At 44.4% G+C, this 21,599-nt stretch overlaps 1 protein-coding gene across 1 annotated transcript in view; it reads right to left on the reverse strand.

The window, feature by feature from the left end:
- Positions 1–985, reverse strand: part of cblb (Cbl proto-oncogene B, E3 ubiquitin protein ligase) — a gene marked incomplete at both ends in the record, with an annotated part of 69,059 nt that extends 68,074 nt beyond the window's left edge. Inside the window, one exon of the mRNA XM_080530087.1 lies at positions 815–985. Coding sequence (XP_080386213.1) covers positions 815–985 — 171 coding nt within the window. The remainder of the gene's footprint in view (positions 1–814) is intronic.
- Positions 986–21,599: the final 20,614 nt, after the last annotated feature.

Raw genomic sequence — 21,599 nt, forward strand, 5'->3', positions numbered from 1 at the left:
TAATAGTTGCCCTCCTGACAGTTCTGTTAATTGCCTCACAATGATGGTTGTCTGTCAACCATTTTGGAAATAGGCGTGAGGGGTAGAGGGGGTGGGGTGGGGTGGGGTAGAGGGGGTGGGGTGGGGTAGAGGGGGTGGGGTGGGGTGGTGTTTAGGCTTTTGCATAGACTAGGTCACTTCTGGGGAAACCAGATGTGGAATGAACGCAGCTAAAAGTGCAATCCTTCATTCGTTTTTCAGCCAAATGGCATATAGACAGGATATTTTGGTGTAGGGTCTAGTTGAGAGCTGTGAAGAACACTATCAAATTCAACTGAACTTAACAATCCAAAATATGAACATTACAGTCTTGAACATTTTTCCAAAGCTATACATTGTTGGTTAACATATACATTGTTTACAAACAATTAAGTGTGCTAAAAAAGTGAAGTCACTCCTACATGTAGTAGTACTCAGACATGTAGACCTATTCATATTACTTGCGAATCAACGGGTCCGTCATACATCATGTATTTAACTGACCACAGCAGAACATTACAGAATGTCGTGACCTTAGAATGATACGGTTCTATCTCCGTTTAGGGCAGTTCAGAGATATTGAGCGTCAAAGTTTTTACATTCCATTATGTTTTGTGAGATGGAACCTTTGTATTTTATGAATTACTAACTCAAAAATGTAAACATTTTAAAAATAACACCACACAGGCATTAATAAACACCTAATGGATCAGAGTATGAAAAAATAACTCAATTTTGACAAAAATGGAGATAGAACCTTATAATTCTAACGTCACGATGTGCCTTTAAAACTCACAACTTTGTCCATAAGTTTCCATGTTTTCTCCACCGTCCTGCGGTCAGCCGCGGCTTGTTTGGGAGGTCCGACGGCGTCCTGGATGGCGTCGATGATGCCTAAGATCCTGTTGCCTTTGCGCTGGGTCGGGCCACGACCACCCGGGGCTCGGCCACTCAGAGCAGTTGCCATTTTCTACACACTGAGATGAATACAAATAAATTGTTTTGTACATGATCGTTTATATTGTAGCACATAGTCACATTAACGTGGCACACCTACTAAAGGACTTCACCCAGTTTTGGGTTAATCAACATTAATACGCATGCCGCGCTCACCATTCTGACAATATCATAACACCGATCATAATATTTAATGTCTTGAATGTAACCGACTTGTGATGTTTGTAAACAAATTCAAAACGCACTAATCCTACTGTAGGATGTGTTCAACTTTACAACACAAAACAAAAGACCCATTTGTATTCTAATCCATCTTAATAGGATAGCCCGATGATAGTCTATAGTTACAGCAGGGTTACACAATTCCCAAGTAAAATAATAAGAGAGAGAAATCCCTGACTTACTGCGCACAACTTATTCCTCAATACCAATTATGGCAACAAGGAATATCGATGGAGTGATCCTGTGTCGAGGCTGAGAGCAGCACGTAAAAAAAACGCGAAGTGACAAAAGGAAAGCAATCGTAGGCTACGACGGAAACTAAACACATCTATAGCCTATGATAGATTAAGCAACGGCAGTCGGTATCAATCAATCCTGACAGCTCCGAAATCCTCCATCAAGGACTGTATCATATTGTCGCTGATCGGTAGAGTTTAGTCGGATGTAGGTTAGGTGAAAGAGTGTCTGTACTGCCGGGTAGCTGCCTGGTGTTGGACCGTCCCACTGCGCCCTGACAGCGGCTGGTAGGAGGGGCGGGGAGAGCTGCTGGGAGAATGAACTGCACATCTTTTCCAGGAACCTATCGAAACGGCCATTTATAGGCCTAGCATAAATATATTTATTTATTATTATTATTATTATTATTATTATTATTATTATTATTATACTTTCATATATTTCTTATGTATTTGTTAGTATAAATATACAGTATGTAGGCTATATATACATATATATTATATGTATCTGATATTATTATTGTTTTTGTTGTTGTTTTGTTGTTGTTATTATTATTATTAATATATTTACTATTTATTTATTAGTATAAATATATGTGTAGACCTAGTATAGTCCATGACTGAAATTGATAGAATCGTCTCAACACCAATTACACTAGAGGTGGTAGTTGTAAACATGAATGAATGAATGAATGAATGAATGATGAATGAATGAATGATGATGAATGAATGATGAATGGTCTTTATTGTCATTGCTACAGTACAGGTACCAAACAACGAAATTTAGGAGGGGTGGCTCCCCTGGTGCTAGGAAAGAAAAGAAGAAACAAAGAAGGGAAGGAGCTGGTTTACATAAATAAAGGCTATGTACACTATCCACTATACTATACTGTACAGATAGACGACTAGGGTTGTTATTGCACATTCTTTTGAAGTGTCGCAGTTTGCAGGCTAGAAATGTACATATTTGTGCCTCAGCACTACACCTGATTTTTTCAGTCCAGCAGCTGCCATCAATCCGTCCAGACTGTCCAGGGCCCAGAACCTAGGACTTTGCTGTGTTCAGGGCCTGGATGGCCCTGAGGTAGAAGCTGTGCTTCAGTCTGTTTGTCCTTGCGGCCATGGTCCTGTACCGCCTTTTCGAGGGCAGCCGGGTAAAGTGTTTGTACCCAGGGTGGGTTGGGTCTCTGGAGATCTTGGAGGCCTTCCTGAGACAGCGTGTGTTGTACAGCTCTTCCAGAGAGGGGAGGGGGGCGCCGGTGATCTTCTGGGCTGTTCTCACGACTCTCTGTAGCGCATTTCTCTCCGCGGTTGTGCAGCTGGAGAACCAGTTGCAGATGCCGTAGGTGAGGATGCTCTCCACTGCGCCGCGGTAGTAGGCCACCATTATCTCCTGCTTGATGTGTTCCTTCCTGAGGACTCTCAGGATGTAGAGCCGCTGTTGTGCCTTCTTGATGGTGGCTGTTGTGTTGTTCTTCCAGGACAGGTCATCCTGTATGTGCACCCCCAGGAATCGGAGGGTTGAGACTCTCTCCACGCTCTCTCCGTCGATGAGCAGGGGCTGGATCTCGGACTTTTTCCTCCTGAAGTCCACGATGATTTCCTGGGTCTTTGACTTGTTCAGCAGCAGGTTGTTAACCTTGCACAGCTTGCTCAGTTGCTCTACCTCATCCCTGTACGCCGCCTCGTCCCCCCCCGAGATGCAGCCCACCACGGTGGTGTCGTCTGCAAACTTTACGATGGAGTTGCTGGGGTGGACGGGGGTGAAGTCGTAGGTGTAGAGGTTGTAGAGGATGGGGCTTAGCACGCAGCCCTGGGGGGACCCAGTGCTGAGTCTGAGGGCTGTGGAGGTGTGGGAGCCCACCCGCACCCTCTGGGGGCGGTCGGTCAGGAAGTCCTTGATCCATGCACATATAGAGTGTGATAGTCCCAGTTCTAGTAGTTTGGTCACTAGCCTGTCTGGAAGGATGGTGTTGAAGGCAGAGCTGAAGTCCACAAAGAGCAGTCTCGCGTAGCTGTTTCCCCTCTCCAGGTGGGATAGAGTGGCGTGGAGAGTCGTCGCGATGGCGTCCTCTGTGGACCTGTGGGCTCTGTAGGCGAACTGGTATGGATCCAGGTTGGGCGGGAGGCGTGTGAGTATGTGGGCCCGGACTAGTTTCTCGAAGCACTTCATGATGATTGGTGTGAGTGCCACCGGGCGGTAGTCGTTTAGGCAGCTCACCGTGCTTTTCTTCGGGACTGGGATGATAGTTGAGGTTTTCAGGCAGGGTGGGATGGTGGCCTGGGACAGGGACTGGTTGAAGATGTTGGTGAAAACCCCGGCCAGCTGGTCGGCGCAGTCCCTCAGCACCCGTCCCAGGACGCCATCCGGCCCTGAGGCTTTCCTGGGGTCCACCGCCTTCAGCACGCGTCTCACTTCATGCTCTGTGAGGGTGAGGCTGCTGAGAGCTGGAGAGAGTGATGTTTGTGTTGTGGTTACCTCCGTTCGCCCCTCGTCGAACCGGGCGTAGAAGGAGTTCAGCTTTTCCGCCAGCAGGGGGTCGTACTCTGCGGCTGTGAGCCTGTTGGCTCTGAAGTTTGTCATGTGCTGAACCCCCTGCCACATCCGCCTGGAGTCGTTGCTCAGGAAGCATTCCTCAATCTTCTCTCTGTGGTCTGCCTTGGCCTCTTTGATGCCGCGCTTTAGGTTAGCCCTGGTGGTGCTGTACAGCAGTGTGCCCTTCCCTGCGAAGAAGGCGTTGTCCCTCTCATTGATCAGTTTTTGGACCTTCCCAGTCATCCATGGCTTCGTGTTGGGGTAGACCCGGACCCGTTTGTCCACGGTGACTGAGTTGGTGCAGTTCACGATGACCAATGAATGGTCTTTATTGTCATTGATATAGTACAGGTACCAAACAACGAAATTTGTGAGGGGGGGGCTCCCCTGGTGCTAGGAAAAAAAAAAACTAAAAACAAGAAGGGAAAAGAGCTGGTTTACATAAATAAAGGCTATGTACACTATGCACTACTATACTATACAAATAAAACACGGTGCTGTACTCTATGCTATGCTATACCTATTCTAACAGTTCCTATCTCTGAACCTTATGTACCCGAGGGTTGTCATATTGCACATAGTGTTATTGCACATTCATTTAAAGTGTCGCAGTTTGCAGGTTTGAAATGTTCACAGTTGGGTTTCAGTGTTGCACTTGATTTCAATCTAGTAGCTGCCATCAAATTGTCTAGATTGTCCAGGGCCTAGAACCTAGGTCTTTGCTGTGTTCAGGGCCTGAATGGCCCTGGGGTAGAAGCTGAGCTTCAGTCTGTTTGTCCTTGCGAACATGGTCCTGAACCGACTGTCCGAGGACAACCGAGCAAAGTGTTCGTACCCAGGGTGGGATGGGTCTCTGGAGATCTTGGAGGCCTTCCTGAGGCAGCGTGTGTTGTACAGCTCTTCCAGAGAGGGGAGGGGGGCGCCGGTGATCTTCTGGGCCGATCTCACGACTCTCTGTAGCGCATTCCTCTCTGCGGCTGTGCAGCTGGAGAACCACACGCAGATGCCAGGGCCGCTTTTAGGGGGGGCTAGCTGGGGCGGTGGCACAGGGCCTCGCGCTTTGGAGGGTAAAAAAAATAAAAAATGTTGTGTGCCCTGGCTGGCGAGGCCCTCCAAAGCGCCAGGCAAGGGACCATATTATTATTTTTGCCTTTAATACATTTCTAAATGTTCACACATGTGATACTCATAGTCAATCATATATCTAAAATCTAGCATACCTGTAGACTGTGAGGACAGGGAGATTCTTAGCAACAGTCCTTATATGATTTATATGGCTCCACCTAGCGTTGCGTCAACGTCACGTTCTACCCGCTCCACCGAGCGCGAGGAGCGCGCGGTTATTAGAGACGTTCATAGCGGGAATTTTTGAATCAGGACCTATATTCTCTTACGACAATCATCAATTATGGGTAAGTATAGCTAGCTAGCTTAATTTGTCCACATCTGCTAGTGGCTTTAATAAACTTATTGAGGACACAAGTTGGGTTGTATTGACATAGAGCTGAATGTCGTACTTGGAGCTGTCCGTGGTACTGACGCAGGTAGCCTATCACAGGACAAAAAACACCTCTAGCAAAAGTACCTCAGAGTAATGTAATTGTGTATAGCTAGCTAGCTTTTTCTTTTTTACGTCAGGAAAGTACAAGGGTCTGTAACAGTAACAGGTCTGCTCTACAGTAACACAATCTCGCGATAGACCGCGAGACCAAGGTTGCCAGGTGGGGCGGGTTACCATGTAATGGGGCTACTTTTGATCACACTGGGCTGGGGGGGGGGGGGAGCATTTGGGCACCTGCCCAATAGTAATTAGAGTTTTTCTGATAATCTAAGGTTTTGGGCTTTTTATTTATTTATGGATTTAGTGGTTTTTACACTGTGGTTAGGCAGGAATATGTCAATCCCATCTGGCAACCCTGTTTACAGGCTGCTTTGGCGGGCTTTGCGCAGCGCCAGCGCGAGCCGATATGACAGTTTCACCGCGGGGATTAAAGACACACAACATAAAGGACTTCAATTCAATTCTATATTCATATAGTTTTATATGTTTATATGTTACTTTGAACGTTTTAAACTGTTATACTACACAACGGTGTTGACGATGGAGGCAGTTACAGGTAAGACTGACCATTAAAGTCTGTCAGATAAAACCTTTTTCCCAAACTGTTCTAGCCAAGTGTTGAGAAGCTAACTAGGCTAGCTAGCACAGCCTGGCTGGTTTCTATGGTGATGATGTTACTATAGCTACAGTGAGTTAGCTCTGTTAGCCATGAAAACAGGCAAAAAAAAAAGTTATTTCCCCCTATGACACCTTACGTGAAACGTGAATTTTGGGCGTGCGTTGACACTTGTTGTGCATAGTGACTGCTTAGTGCAACGTACAAAATGCTGAGGGAACGAGACCGAGGAAGAAAATTTGAATCGGGTGCTGAAAAAATAAATAAAAATAAAAGAAAGGAAGGCTTCAGGGCCTCGCTTAGAGGTTCGTTCGAACAATTTCTAAAAACAAGTGAGGCTCCCGTTAGCACCGAAGAAGCTAACGTTACTGCTAGCACTAGCCATGCTAGTAGTAGCGCGGCACAGCCCCCCCTGAGAGGCAAAGATGATGTCTCGGAGGTGGAGGAGGACAACTGCTACACCGGCAGCAGTGGGGCTGCCCAGCCCCAGGTGATGATAGTCAGGAGTGGCGAAGTAGAGGACACGGAGGCGGAAGATGGAGCTACTCAGAGCAGCAGCAGCAGGGCTGAGAGTGACATCGACATGGACGCAGCCACAGGTGATGGAACGCAAGACGAGCCTACGGTGTCAGATATGTCATGTATGATGATCCTGGTAATTGGCCAGTACATATGGACTCTACAGTTACAGATGTGATCATTAGAAGAGGTCCCCCAAAGATGAAACCTGGATTTAGTTATCCTAAAAATAATGAGAACAGAAACTTTAGTGAAACTTTATTTCTCAGAAAACTACCAAATGGGGAAAAAACTCTCAAAAACGGGACATGTCTTTTTGCTTTTGCTGTAAGCTTTTCAACATAAAGGATAGGCCTACATGGTGGTGAGTAACATCTCTATTCATGTCAATAATGGCTTGTGCATATTTAATGTTGGGTATGATGACTGCTTTATCCTAAATCCTAATCCTTTACGAGTATAAAAGGTTTGAAATGAAACAAACATGGTTGTAAACTATCTAAATAAGTAGATATTCTATTGTCTATCAGCACAGCATGTGAGCGCATTTCTTGCAATATATCGGTGCGTGCGTGTCGCGCGGTTATAATAGTAGCCTACATCATTATAAAAGGCCTCGCAAATCTGACTTCGCACAGGGCCTCGCATATCTCCCAAGCGGCCCTGGCAGATGCAGTAGGTGAGGATGCTCTCCACTGCGCAGCGGTAGAAGGTCACCAGCATCTCCTGTCCGATGTGGTCTTTCCTGAGGACTCTCAGGAAGTAGAGCCGCTGTTGTGCCTTCTTGATGATGGCTGCTGTCTTGATCTTCCAGGACAGGTCATCCTGTATGTGCAACATCTTTCTTCTTCTATCACGACGACTGCCAATGGCCCCTGGCCTGAGCTAGATTACTCTTCCTGCTGTGACTGGTGGATGGATGATTCACTTGCTTAGTCAAATGTATCGATTGTAAGTCGCTTTGGAATAAGGCGTCTGCTAAATGCCAAAAAATGTAATGTAAATGTTGTGTCAAGACAAGAGTGGCATTAATGTTGTGGATATAGTTGACTGTGGCCTTTCACAAGCTAATGAAATCGAGCTCCCTTTCCCTGATGAAAACAAATTGATGCGCTAATGCTGCTGGAGAGGACAGCAACACCAGCTGGCCAGGAATGACATAGTGTCATAAATATTATGATAACATAAACACCAGCAATAGGGTGCGTTCGTAAATTCGCTCTGAGAGTGCCGGAGCGCACACTGGGTTCAACGTCATAAAGGTTCATCAAGTAATTTGATTGGACAAGAGGCATTCCATTCGAGTGCTGATCAGATTTCCAGAGCGACTTTACGAATGCACCCATAGTGTAGTAGTAGTAGTAGTAGTAGTAGTAGTAGTAGTGGTGTGCAGTTTTTACCTGTTTGTCTTAGAGACACCAACACTGGCAGATCCGCCTCCCCCTCAAAACAATTCTTAGCATGTAGGCCTACACCAGAAATAATACCAAATAATAATACTGTATATATTCTGTATATATACAGGGGGTGGCTGGGCAAAAAACTAAAAAGCTCTGGCTTGCGGTATGTAGCCCAAATACCTTACTGTAGTTGCTGGGTTGCTTGGATTTGTTAAGAAACGCCATGAAAATGTTAACTCCGTGAAAGCCATTCCATGTCTCCCCTCGCACGCTCCCCCCATCCTCCCTCCTCTCCCCTTAGTTGGCTAGCCCTAACTCTTACATGAAGAATGTTGATCCACTGCTGGGAACAATATAGCAATATTTAGTCCTAGCATGTGAAAAGAAGAATCATACATGTTGTGATATATATTCACCTGGATAAACCAGTGGTTTGGGTTTTCGACGCACCTGTGAAATTCTCATACACAATCACAATCACATCCCAACAGGGAAACATGGAGGCCGTCACATCTGGTTTAGAAGAGTTTGACTGTGGAACACTGACAGACTCGTCAAAACCAGATAAGATGAGAAACATACAGACCATCTAAAGAACGACTAACTTAATTTGGTTTTGATGAGTCATGATTTTGATTGGTTTCGATGAGTCATGTCAGTGTGGCCAGTAAAATAAAAAAAAAGCAGACGGACAAGATCAGAGCCAATTAACTTCAGATAAGTCTAGATTTCATCAGGGAGACCATCTGTGTCCCAGACTGAGACGTTAGCAAATTACTGGACTGACATAACACAATCTATACGTAATTATTCAACAAATTGGATAAGAATACAAACTGGTAGCACAACTGCTTCCTCTGACTTCAAAAGAGCTCTGCAAATGGTGGTATGGAGTTAAGTCGTTCATTCTAGAGCTCTGTCTTTTTTGGGGTCACTTTTTCTTATGAAGTGTTATGTAGAATTTATACAAAATAGATGCAGCCATAAAGGCATTGGAAATCTGTAAATAAGGGGTGAGAAGCTTTAAGGTAATTGTACCATATTGCTCTCTTTTTAAAGTAAAAGTTTCACGAGGCATGTGTGCTATAAGGACTGACTGCAGAATTCAAACATCCCATTGGATTATGTCTCATCCCCTCTTTTGAAATATTTCTGAACCACTTTGTGCACTGTTTTGCTCAAGAAAAATGAGATTGCATAATTAGCACAGGTGGACTATCTTCCCAAGAGGATGGCTTGCTCACATTGCCAGGTAGGCCTTGTGACATTGAGAGAAAAAAGAACTCCCAGAAAACATGTGACATGTTGACCATTCTTCTTCGGCGTATGGGTTGTTGTTTTCCTCTCCACTCCACCAGGCTCGGGGCCGAGGGGCTACCCTTTTACCACCCCGAGACCTGGTTGAGGGAATCACCCGGGCTATATTTCTGGACACCCCTCCAGAAGCCACATCCTCGTCTCGTCATCTAATACCAACAGATCATGCATCCCGTTGGGTGGGTGGTACACCGGGCAATCCAGGATAACATGGTGACCATTGAGTGTGTGCGAACAGTGAAGAGCTGACCTGCTTTAAAGATAATGGTTGGTTTTGACAGTTTTCTGTGGAAAAATGTTGGCTGAAATCAGCTTGAATGCATTTGTTTACAACTCTCAATATTTGTAGTTTGTTGCTTATCCAGTTCTAGCTTATCCTAGGTTCTATCTAGGCCCTGGACGCAGCCTACCAAAAACCTCCTGCGCTGACATCATTGGGTATCTGGCGCCACCTACAGGCCATATATGAAGACGCAGCCTACCTAAAACCTGCGCTGACATCATCAGGCTGAATCAGGTGTTGACGAGGTGTTTTGACAAGAATATTAGGTCGACTATTTAAAAAAAACATTCTGGGAGGGTGGTGGTCCGTCGTCAAGCTTGCCACATGTCACTTTCAAAGTACAAATAAACACACTTTTCGACACAACTTTGAATATTTATTTAGTTAAAAGTTAGCTCACTATTAGATGACCGAACAAGGGACATTTGGCACGCTTGATGACTGATACGACGGATTCTACTCCCTGGTTCTTGAGCTGCAGCAAACTCTAGGTAAGGGCTTGTTACCACCATCCATGACAACATGATGAGATCATTTACTGATACTACTCTCAAGTCAGAACACATCCAATTATATGCAACCATGTAATTATATGCTTTTTCATACAAATATAGAAAACATGTCTAACGTGGGTTGTTGGTTACATAATAAGTGACTTAATAATGTTGTTACTATTTCAGATGTTCATTGTCTGGATGACATTTTGTACCGGCTCTGAGGTTCTGATATCGAGGAGAGTAACACAGGTTGTATTGTGTGGGTGGTGTGTGTTTACTGGAGCAGTACATTTCAATAAAAACACACATTGAGTCGATTGTGTTTATTAATGTATATTTAATAATAATACAGTAATACATTCCATTGGGCACAGTGGTAATGCCACCAAGAATACAAAAAGGTTGAATGAATTGACATTGTTTATTCATATGCATGTGAATAATCTGCTATAGTACTTGTTGATATTTTAAGTTGATACTAAATCTTGGTTGAATAGGAAGCTTTTATATAATAAAGAAACAAGTGCTTTGAAGACTGAAGAATACAATGAGCTAAAGATGCTTCACATGTCCCTAAGAAAGTTTTTTTATTTATTTTTGTATGTAATATAATAATATAAGTTGATACATTGATTAAATAAGTGACTTTATATATACACATGAACATACTTGAGGCCACACAACTTGACATAATGAATACATGTTCTCTGTCCAAAAAGGTATGTAAAAAGTAGCACATTAACCTATAAAAATATTTTACTAAAAGTGTTTTAACTTTTAAAACAGTTATTTTGTTACAATGAAAATATCAGCCAAGTCACCATGATTATATGATGATATATAGATTAAAATCATACATTTAAAGTAGCCCTACATTCTATATGATTATCTTGTCCATGTATTGATTGTCCCATTGATTGTAGATGGGTGTTGAGTAGATATTAGATCATGCAGTTCCCAGCAGGTGTTCTCACCAGAGGCTGTTTCTGGTGGTGTGATGGACATTATAGTATCACCAGAGGCAGTTTCTGGTGGTGTGATGGACATTATAGTATCACCAGAGGCTGTTTCTGGTGGTGTGATGGACATTATAGTGTCCACGTCTGTGTCTGCGCCAACGCCTGCGGATAGCTGCACAGCAACCACAGAACATGCACTGCAAAACAAACATAGACAAACAGCCTAATTAACTTAAAATATAATTAACGTAAAATATGTAAGATAGGAGAGATATAACACGTTTAACTCTACACCCAAGTAGACACAAGCCTATACTTACACATAACGCGATCCAGAGTGGAACGAGAAGTATGGCAATGCCACAAGGAATGATAATGGCAAGCGCCCAGGCAGGAAAGCCGCCATTCTGGCTACTTGTGGCGTTCAAAGGAGTGGTAAGTAAGAGGGGAGGAAGGACTGACGTCTGCTGGCTGGTAGTTGGGGCAACAGTGGTTGTCAGGAGACCTGGAATACATGGGATTTGAAATGAATGATTGACTTGAAATATGCCAATTATATACAGTGTCTGATCAAACAATTATGATGAGGTTAAAGTACAGATTCTCATCTTGTATTTGTGTGCATGTTGGTTTCACCATTTAGAAATTACAACTCAATCTTCAGATTAAAATCCAATAAAGTCATAAAAAAACATAAATAGTCTTTAAAATAGAGTTTAAATAGAGTCTTTCTTTCTTTCTTCTATCATGATGACTGCCAATGGCCCCTGGCCTGAGCTAGATTACTCTTCCTGCTACAACTGTTGGATGGATGATTCACTTGCTTAGTCAAATGTATCGATTGTAAATCGCTTTGGAATAAGGCGTTTGCTAAATGGCAAAAATGTAAATTATCTGAAAATTCTCATATTATGGAGAAATGTAAAACCCTTTTTATTTGTACTATCAATGATTACAATATAGATATTCACAGGCTCAAGAACAGTGTGATGTCACAATGATGTGATGTCACAAACGATGCCATAGGGATGGAGTCTTGGGATGTGAACATTCTGGGAGTCAGTCAGTTGGAGAAAGACTACGCATTGGTAAGTCACTCTGTACCAAATGTTCCAAATATTTCATTGAAAAGGCAATAATTTATATATATACAATATAGCAAGCGTACTGTACCTGAGACTTTTAGGATTTCCTCCAAAAAGGAGCTGGGGAGGGAGATATCTTCTTCTTTGTAGATATACATCACGTCCGCTCGTATCACATTGTCAACAACACTATAAAAGTAAGATTGGATATAATTAGGGTTAAATTGTGGAATTGGTGTAGAAAAACAACAATATTTAAACTTGTTTTGTTAATTTTAAATAATCCTTTGTTACAGGATCCTTTTGTTGAACCTAATAATAATAATATGTATTATTATAATATATATGTTATGTTAATATGTTTCCCCAACCTTCATTCCTCTTAAGTCTCAATTATTTTATTTCAAGCAACCCCTAATTAGAATTGAACTTTTGGTCTGCTGGAGTTGTATGCAGCACTTATGACGCACACAGAGATGCCCAATGAGGTTCCAACACAAGCTTGGGTGCATGCATGTGACGTGCATGTGGCGTAAGGAGGCTGACATAGTACGACATTTTCAGGTCCGGGTCTAGCTCACAAGTGCCACTTTTTTCAAATAGTGGGCACATCTTGATTTGTTTTGGTGGGCCATGAAAGCTTGTACTCACGTGAAGTTTGCATTGGGAAATACAAATGGTTTGGCTCCTGGTTTGAGGAGAATAAAATCCATCTGAAAAGGGACAACGCATAACATTAGCATTTATTTGTTTTACTTTACTGTCTGATTAATCAGCAAACAAGCCATGAATCATTGTTTGGTGAGCGTTTCTGTTGTTCCTGACTACCGTCAGTTGGTAGGTGGTGAAATGATTCTTACCAGGCTGTTAATTGCACTCTGTATCTGGTCGAAGGTCTCCATGGTGAATGTGATTGTCTCTCTGAGTGGCCGTCTCTCCTCCATAGTGACATTAGATATTCTGAAATCAAGGTCAACAGCAAACGAAGTCCTGGAAAGTTCTGAAATGAGTAAAACGAGAGAGATGTTAGTGTGGACTTTCAACATTATTGAGAAATGTTTTACAATTGTAGCCAATGTAGATAATCTACCCCCTCCAGGTCTTATACCAGATATTTAAGGGTCACACACAATGTAATATGAATATTTATCAATTTATCAGGTGGAAAAAATATTCTATTTAAAAATGACATTTGAGGGATTAAGTCTACAAAGCATGCTTCAAGTGTTTAGGATACATGGTGTTACTGACTGGTATATAGTGCACTCTCGTAGGTGGTTTGAGTGGATCTCTGAATTCTGAAGATTGTCCGGATTCTGAAGCGACGAGCCAGTTGTCTGTTGACCGCACCAAGTACAGCATTCTCTAAGGGGACTGGGGTGTTGAGCTGGAAAATCAGTCTGATGGCGACTACAACAGACCCAAATCTGTTGAACAGATAAAGCAGGAAAACAAATTGTGTCAGAAAAACTACTTTCCATAGAAAGTATGCTATTTTATGCAAAACATTTATGCAAATCTTAATTGACTGGAATAATCTCACCAACATTTTTGACGTCATGCTTACCGAGTGACAGGGCGGATGGTCAAAGATGATCCAAATGATGTATTTGTAGTTGTATTATCATGTGTCGTTGGAGATATTGTAGTTATTGTAAGTGCGTGATCAGATCTGGTTGTCATTGTAATTTCTGTCACGGGTGTTGATGGGGTTGTGCTTACAGTGGAAGAAGTGGTTGGAGAGACTATTGTAACAGTCGGTTTAGAGGTTTCTGCATTCGTTAATGTTGTGGAACCAGTGGTTGTGGGCACTGGAGCAGCATTTGTTGTTTTAGCAAAACTTGTACTTTGAACAGGTGGTAGGGCTGTGCTGGGAGTTTGTGAAACTGTTGTGACAATGGGAGAAGTCTCTTGTGTTGTTATTGTTGTTTTTGGAGCTGCATTAGAATTCATCTGTGTTGTGGTTTGTGTAAAGGTAGGGGTTGGGGAGGTTGATGACGGGGTCATTGGTGTAGAAGTTTCAGCATGCATAGTGGTAGTTTGTGTAGGATTTGTTGAGGTGGAGGCTGCTATTGTTGTTTCTGTCGAACTTGTGGTGAGAACAGTCACTAATGTTGTCAACGTTGCGGCAGTTGTTGTGGAAGATGGGGTAGATGTTTCAGCAAGACTTGTTGATTGAAATGGTGCTTGAGTAGTGCTGGTAAATTGTGAAATTGTTGGTCTTACAATGGGAGCAGCCTTTTGTGTTGTTGAAGCTCCAGTAGAAGTGCTATGTGTTCCAACACTTGATGTTGTTGTTGAGATAAATGCACTACTTGTTGATGTGGATGTTGTTGAAGGAGCATTTGATGTTGTAAGAGGCTGTCCAGTTGTGCTAGCTGTCTCTGTTGCGAATTGTGTGGAAGTTGAGGTTGGGGAGGTTGTTGATGTGGTGGACGACAGTGTTGTGGATGTTTCAGGCTGCCTTGTAGTGGTTTGTGTCGGAATTGTTGAGGTGGTGGCTGCTATTGTTGTTGGTGTGGATGTTGTTGAAGGAGCATTTGATGTTGTAAGAGGCTTTCCAGTTGTGGTAGTTGTCTCTGTTGCGGATTGTGTGGAAGTAGAGGTTGGGGAGGTTGTTGATGGGGTGGAGGACAGTGTTGTGGATGTTTCAGGCTTCCTTGTAGTGGTTTGTGTCGGTTTTGTTGAGGTAGCTGTCTCTGTTGCGGATTGTGTGGAAGAAGAGGTTGGGGAGATTGTTGTTGGGGTGGACGACAGTGTTGTGGATGTTTCAGGCTTCCTTGTAGTGGTTTGTGTCGGATTTGTTGAGGTAGCTGTCTCTGTTGCGGATTGTGTGGAAGTAGAGATTGGGGTGGTTGTTGATGGGGTGGATGACAGTGGTGTGGATGTTTCAGGCTGCGTTGTAGTGGTTTGTGTCGGATTTGTTGAGGTGGTGGCTCGTCCAAATGTTGGTCTTACAATGGGAGCAGCCTTTTGTGTTGTTGAAGCTCCAGTAGAAGTGCTCTGTGATGTTGTTGTTGAGATAAATGCACTACTTGTTGATGTGGATGTTGTTGAAGGAGCATTTGATGTTGTTAGAGGCTGTCCAGTTGTGGTAGTTGTCTCTGTTGTGGATTGTGTGGAAGTAGAGGTTGGGGAGGTTGTCGATGGGGTGGACGACAGTGTTGTGGATGTTTCAGGCTGCGTTGTAGTGGTTTGTGTCGGATTTGTTGAGGTGGTGGCTGCTATTGTTGTTGGTGTGGATGTTGTTGAAGGAGCATTTGATGTTGTTAGAGGCTGTCCAGTTGTGCTAGCATTCTCTGTTGCGGATTGTGTGGAAGTAGAGGTTGGGGAGGTTGTTGATGTGGTGGATGACAGTGTTGTGGATGTTTCAGGCTGCCTTGTAGTGGTTTGTGTCGGATTTGTTGAGGTGGTGGCTGTTATTGTTGTTGGTGTGGATGTTGTTGAAGGAGCATTTGATGTTGTTAGAGGCTGTCCAGTTGTGGTAGCTGTCTGTGTTGCGGATAGTGTGGAAGTAGAAGTTGGGGAGATTGTTGATGGGGTGGACGACAGTGTTGTGGATGTTTCAGGCTGCGTTGTAGTGGTTTGTGTCGGATTTGTTGAGGTGGAGGCTGCTATTGTTGTTGGTGTGGATGTTGTTGAAGGAGCATTTGATGTTGTAAGGGGCAGTCCAGTTGTGGTAGCTGTCTCTGTTGCGGATTGTGTGGAAGTAGAGGTTGGGGAGATTGTTGATGGGGTGGACGACAGTGTTGTGGATGTTTCAGGCTGCGTTGTAGTGGTTTGTGTCGGATTTGTTGAGGTGGTGGCTGCTATTGTTGTTGGTGTGGATGTTGTTGAAGGAGCATTTGATGTTGTAAGAGGCAGTCTAGTTGTGGTAGCTGTCTCTCTTGCGGATTGTGTGGAAGTAGAGGTTGGGGAGGTTGTTGATGTGGTGGACGACAGTGTTACTGATGTTTCAGGCTGCGTTGTAGTGGTTTGTGTCGGATTTGTTGAGGTGGTGGCTGCTATTGTTGTTGGTGTGGATGTTGTTGAAGGAGCATTTGATGTTGTAGGAGGCTGTCCAGTTGTGGTAGCTGTCTGTGTTGCGGATAGTGTGGAAGTAGAGGTTGGGGAGATTGGTGTTGGGGTGGACGACAGTGTTGTGGATGTTTCAGGCTGCGTTGTTGTGGTTTGTGTCGGATTTGTTGAGGTGGAGGCTGCTATTGTTGTTTCTGTCAAACTTGTGGTGAGAACAGTCACTGCTGTTGTCAACGTTGCGGCAGTTGTTGTGGAAGATGGTGTAGATGTTTCAGCAACACTTGTTGATTCAAATGGTGCTTGAGTTGTTCTGGTAATTTGTGAAATTGTTGGTCTTACAATGGGAGCAGCCTTTTGTGTTGTTGAAGCTCCAGTAGAAGTGCTCTGTGATGTTGTTGTTGAGACAAATGCACTACTTGTTGATGTGGATGTTGTTGAAGGAGCATTTGATGTTGTAAGAGGCTGTCCAGTTGTGGTAGCTGTCTCTGTTGCGGATTGTGTGGAAGTAGAGGTTGGGGGGATTGTTGATGGGGTGGACGACAGTGTTGTGGATGTTTCAGGCTGCGTTGTAGTGGTTTGTGTCGGATTTGTTGAGGTGGTGGCTGCTATTGTTGTTGGTGTGGATGTTGTTGAAGGAGCATTTGATGTTGTTAGAGGCTGTCCAGTTGTGCTAGCATTCTCTGTTGCGGATTGTGTGGAAGTAGAGGTTGGGGAGATTGTTGTTGGGGTGGACGACAGTGTTGTGGATGTTTCAGGCTGCGTTGTAGTGGTTTGTGTCGGATTTGTTGAGGTGGTGGCTGCTATTGTTGTTGGTGTGGATGTTGTTGAAGGAGCATTTGATGTTGTAAGAGGCAGTCTAGTTGTGGTAGCTGTCTCTCTTGCGGATTGTGTGGAAGTAGAGGTTGGGGAGGTTGTTGATGTGGTGGACAACAGTGTTACTGATGTTTCAGGCTGCGTTGTAGTGGTTTGTGTCGGATTTGTTGAGGTGGTGGCTGCTATTGTTGTTGGTGTGGATGTTGTTGAAGGAGCATTTGATGTTGTAGGAGGCTGTCCAGTTGTGGTAGCTGTCTGTGTTGCGGATAGTGTGGAAGTAGAGGTTGGGGAGATTGGTGTTGGGGTGGACGACAGTGTTGTGGATGTTTCAGGCTGCGTTGTTGTGGTTTGTGTCGGATTTGTTGAGGTGGAGGCTGCTATTGTTGTTTCTGTCAAACTTGTGGTGAGAACAGTCACTGCTGTTGTCAACGTTGCGGCAGTTGTTGTGGAAGATGGTGTAGATGTTTCAGCAACACTTGTTGATTCAAATGGTGCTTGAGTTGTTCTGGTAATTTGTGAAATTGTTGGTCTTACAATGGGAGCAGCCTTTTGTGTTGTTGAAGCTCCAGTAGAAGTGCTCTGTGATGTTGTTGTTGAGACAAATGCACTACTTGTTGATGTGGATGTTGTTGAAGGAGCATTTGATGTTGTAAGAGGCTGTCCAGTTGTGGTAGCTGTCTCTGTTGCGGATTGTGTGGAAGTAGAGGTTGGGGGGATTGTTGATGGGGTGGACGACAGTGTTGTGGATGTTTCAGGCTGCGTTGTAGTGGTTTGTGTCGGATTTGTTGAGGTGGTGGCTGCTATTGTTGTTGGTGTGGATGTTGTTGAAGGAGCATTTGATGTTGTTAGAGGCTGTCCAGTTGTGCTAGCATTCTCTGTTGCGGATTGTGTGGAAGTAGAGGTTGGGGAGATTGTTGATGGGGTGGACGACAGTGTTGTGGATGTTTCAGGCTGCGTTGTAGTGGTTTGTGTCGGATTTGTTGAGGTGGTGGCTGCTATTGTTGTTGGTGTGGATGTTGTTGAAGGAGCATTTGATGTTGTAAGAGGCAGTCTAGTTGTGGTAGCTGTCTCTCTTGCGGATTGTGTGGAAGTAGAGGTTGGGGAGGTTGTTGATGTGGTGGACGACAGTGTTACTGATGTTTCAGGCTGCGTTGTAGTGGTTTGTGTCGGATTTGTTGAGGTGGTGGCTGCTATTGTTGTTGGTGTGGATGTTGTTGACGGAGCATTTGATGTTGTAGGAGGCTGTCCAGTTGTGGTAGCTGTCTGTGTTGCGGATAGTGTGGAAGTAGAGGTTGGGGAGATTGGTGTTGGGGTGGACGACAGTGTTGTGGATGTTAAAGGCTGCGTTGTTGTGGTTTGTGTCGGATTTGTTGAGGTGGAGGCTGCTATTGTTGTTTCTGTCAAACTTGTGGTGAGAACAGTCACTGCTGTTGTCAACGTTGCGGCAGTTGTTGTGGAAGATGGTGTAGATGTTTCAGCAAGACTTGTTGATTCAAATGGTGCTTGAGTTGTTCTGGTAATTTGTGAAATTGTTGGTCTTACAATGGGAGCAGCCTTTTGTGTTGTTGAAGCTCCAGTAGAAGTGCTCTGTGATGTTGTTGTTGAGACAAATGCACTACTTGTTGATGTGGATGTTGTTGAAGGAGCATTTGATGTTGTAAGAGGCTGTCCAGTTGTGGTAGCTGTCTCTGTTGCGGATTGTGTGGAAATAGAGGTTGGGGAGGTTGTTGATGTGGTGGACGACAGTGTTGTGGATGTTTCAGGCTGCCTTGTAGTGGTTTGTGTCGGATTTGTTGAGGTGGTGGCTGCTATTGTTGTTGGTGTGGATGTTGTTGAAGGAGCATTTGATGTTGTAAGAGGCTGTCCAGTTGTGGTAGCTGTCTCTATTGCGGATTGTGTGGAAGTAGAGGTTGGGGAGATTGTTGATGGGGTGGACGACAGTGTTGTGGATGTTTCAGGTTGCGTTGTAGTGGTTTGTGTCGGATTTGTTGAGGTGGTGGCTGCTATTGTTGTTGGTGTGGATGTTGTTGAAGGAGCATTTGATGTTGTTAGAGGCTGTCCAGTTGTGCTAGCATTCTCTGTTGCGGATTGTGTGGAAGTAGAGGTTGGGGAGGTTGTTGATGTGGTGGATGACAGTGTTGTGGATGTTTCAGGCTGCGTTGTAGTGGTTTGTGTCGGATTTGTTGAGGTGGTGTCTGCTATTGTTGTTGGTGTGGATGTTGTTGAAGGAGCATTTGATGTTGTAAGAGGCAGTCCAGTTGTGGTAGCTGTCTCTGTTGCGGATTGTGTGGAAGTAGAGGTTGGGGAGATTGTTGATGAGGTGGACGACAGTGTTGTGGATGTTTCAGGCTGCGTTGTAGTGGTTTGGGTCGGATTTGTTGAGGTGGTGGCTGCTATTGTTGTTGGTGTGGATGTTGTTGAAGGATCATTTGATGTTGTAAGAGGCAGTCTAGTTGTGGTAGCTGTCTCTCTTGCGGATTGTGTGGAAGTAGAGGTTGGGGAGGTTGTTGATGTGGTGGACGACAGTGTTACTGATGTTTCAGGCTGCCTTGTAGTGGTATGTGTCGGATTTGTTGAGGTGGTGGCTGCTATTGTTGTTGGTGTTGATGTTGTTGAAGGAGCATTTGTTGTTGTAAGAGGCTGTCCAGTTGTGGTAGCTGTCTCTGTTGCGGATTGCGTGGAAGTAAAGGTTGGGGAGGTTGTTGATGGGGTGGACGACAGTGTTGTGGATGTTTGAGGCTGCGTTGTAGTGGTTTGTGTCGGATTTGTTGACGTGAGGGCTGCTATTGTTGTTTCTGTCAAACTTGTGGTGAGAACAGTAACTGCTGTTGTCAACGTTGCGGCAGTTGTTGTGGAAGATGGTGTAGATGTTTCAGCAAGACTTGATTCAAATGGTGCTTGAGTTGTGCTGGTAATTTGTGAAAATGTTGGTCTTACAATGGGAGCAGCCTTTTGTGTTGTTGAAGCTCCAGTAGAAGTGCTCTGTGATGTTGTTGTTGTAGTGGTTTGTGTCGGATTTGTTGAGGTTGTGGCTGCTATTGTTGTTGGTGTGGATGTTGTTGAAGGAGCATTTGATGTTGTAAGAGGCTGTCCAGTAGTGGTAGCTGTCTCTGTTGCGGATTGTGTGGAAGTAGAGGTTGGGGAGGTTGTTGATGTGGAGGACGACAGTGTTGTGGATGTTTCAGGTTGCGTTGTTGTGGTTTGTGTCGGATTTGTTGACGTGAGGGCTGCTGTTGTTGTTTCTGTCAAACTTGTGGTGAGAACAGTCACTGCTGTTGTCAATGTTGCGGCAGTTGTTGTGGAAGATGGTGTAGATGTTTCAGCAAGACTTGTTGATTCAAATGGTGCTTGAGTTGTGCTGGTAATTTGTGAAAATGTTGGTCTTTCAATGGGAGCAGCCTTTTGTGTTGTTGAAGCTCCAGTAGAAGTGCTCTGTGATGTTGTTGTTGAGACAAATGCACTACTTGTTGATGTGGATGTTGTTGAAGGAGCATTTGATGTTGTAAGAGGATGTCCAGTTGTGGTAGCTGTCTCTGTTGTGGATTGTGTGGAAGTAGAGGTTGGGGAGGTTGTTGATGTAGTGGACGACAGTGTTGTGGATGTTTCAGGCTGTGTTGTAGTGGTTTGTGTCGGATTTGTTGAGGTGGTGGCTGCTATTGTTGTTGGTGTGGATGTTGTTGAAGGAGCATTTGATGTTGTTAGAGGCTGTCCAGTTGTGCTAGCTTTCTCTGTTGCAGATATTGTGGAAGTAGAGGTTGGGGAGGTTGTTGATGAGGTGGATGAACGTGTTGTGGATGTTTCAGGCTGTCTTGTAGTGGTTTGTGTCATATTTGTTGAGGTGGTGGCTGCTATTGTTGTTGGTGTGGATGTTGTTGAAGGAGCATTTGATGTTGTAAGAGGCTGTCCAGTTGTGGTAGTTGTCTCTGTTGCGGATTGTGTGGAAGTAGAGGTTGGGGAGATTGCTGATGGGGTGGACGACAGTGTTGTGGATGTTTCAGGCTGTGTTGTAGTGGTTTGTGTCGGATTTGTTGAGGTGGTGGCTGCTATTGTTGTTGGTGTGGATGTTGTTGAAGGAGCATTTGATGTTGTAAGAGGCTGTCCAGTTGTGGTAGCTGTCTCTGTTGTGGATTGTGTGGAAGTAGAGGTTGGGGAGATTGCTGATGGGGTGGACGACAGTGTTGTGGATGTTTCAGGATGCGTTGTAGTGGTTTGTGTCGGATTTGTTGAGGTGGTGGCTGCTATTGTTGTTGGTGTGGATGTTGTTGAAGGAGCATTTGATGTTGTTAGAGGCTGTCCAGTTGTGCTAGCTGTCTCTGTTGGGGATTGTGTGGAAGTAGAGGTTGGGGAGGTTGTTGATGTGGTGGACGACAGAGTTGTGGATGTTTCAGGCTGCGTTGTAGTGGTTTGTGTCGGATTTGTTGAGGTGGTGGCTGCTATCGTTGTTGGTGTGGATGTTGTTGAAGGAGCATTTGATGTTGTAAGAGGCTGTCCAGTTGTGCTAGCTGTCTCTGTTGCGGATTGTGTGGAATTAGAGATTGGGGAGGTTGTTGATGTGGTGGATGA

The sequence above is a fragment of the Nansenia antarctica genome (genome assembly GCF_963989245.1).
Source record: "Nansenia antarctica genome assembly, chromosome: 4".
Taxonomy (NCBI): Eukaryota; Metazoa; Chordata; class Actinopteri; order Argentiniformes; family Microstomatidae; genus Nansenia; species Nansenia antarctica.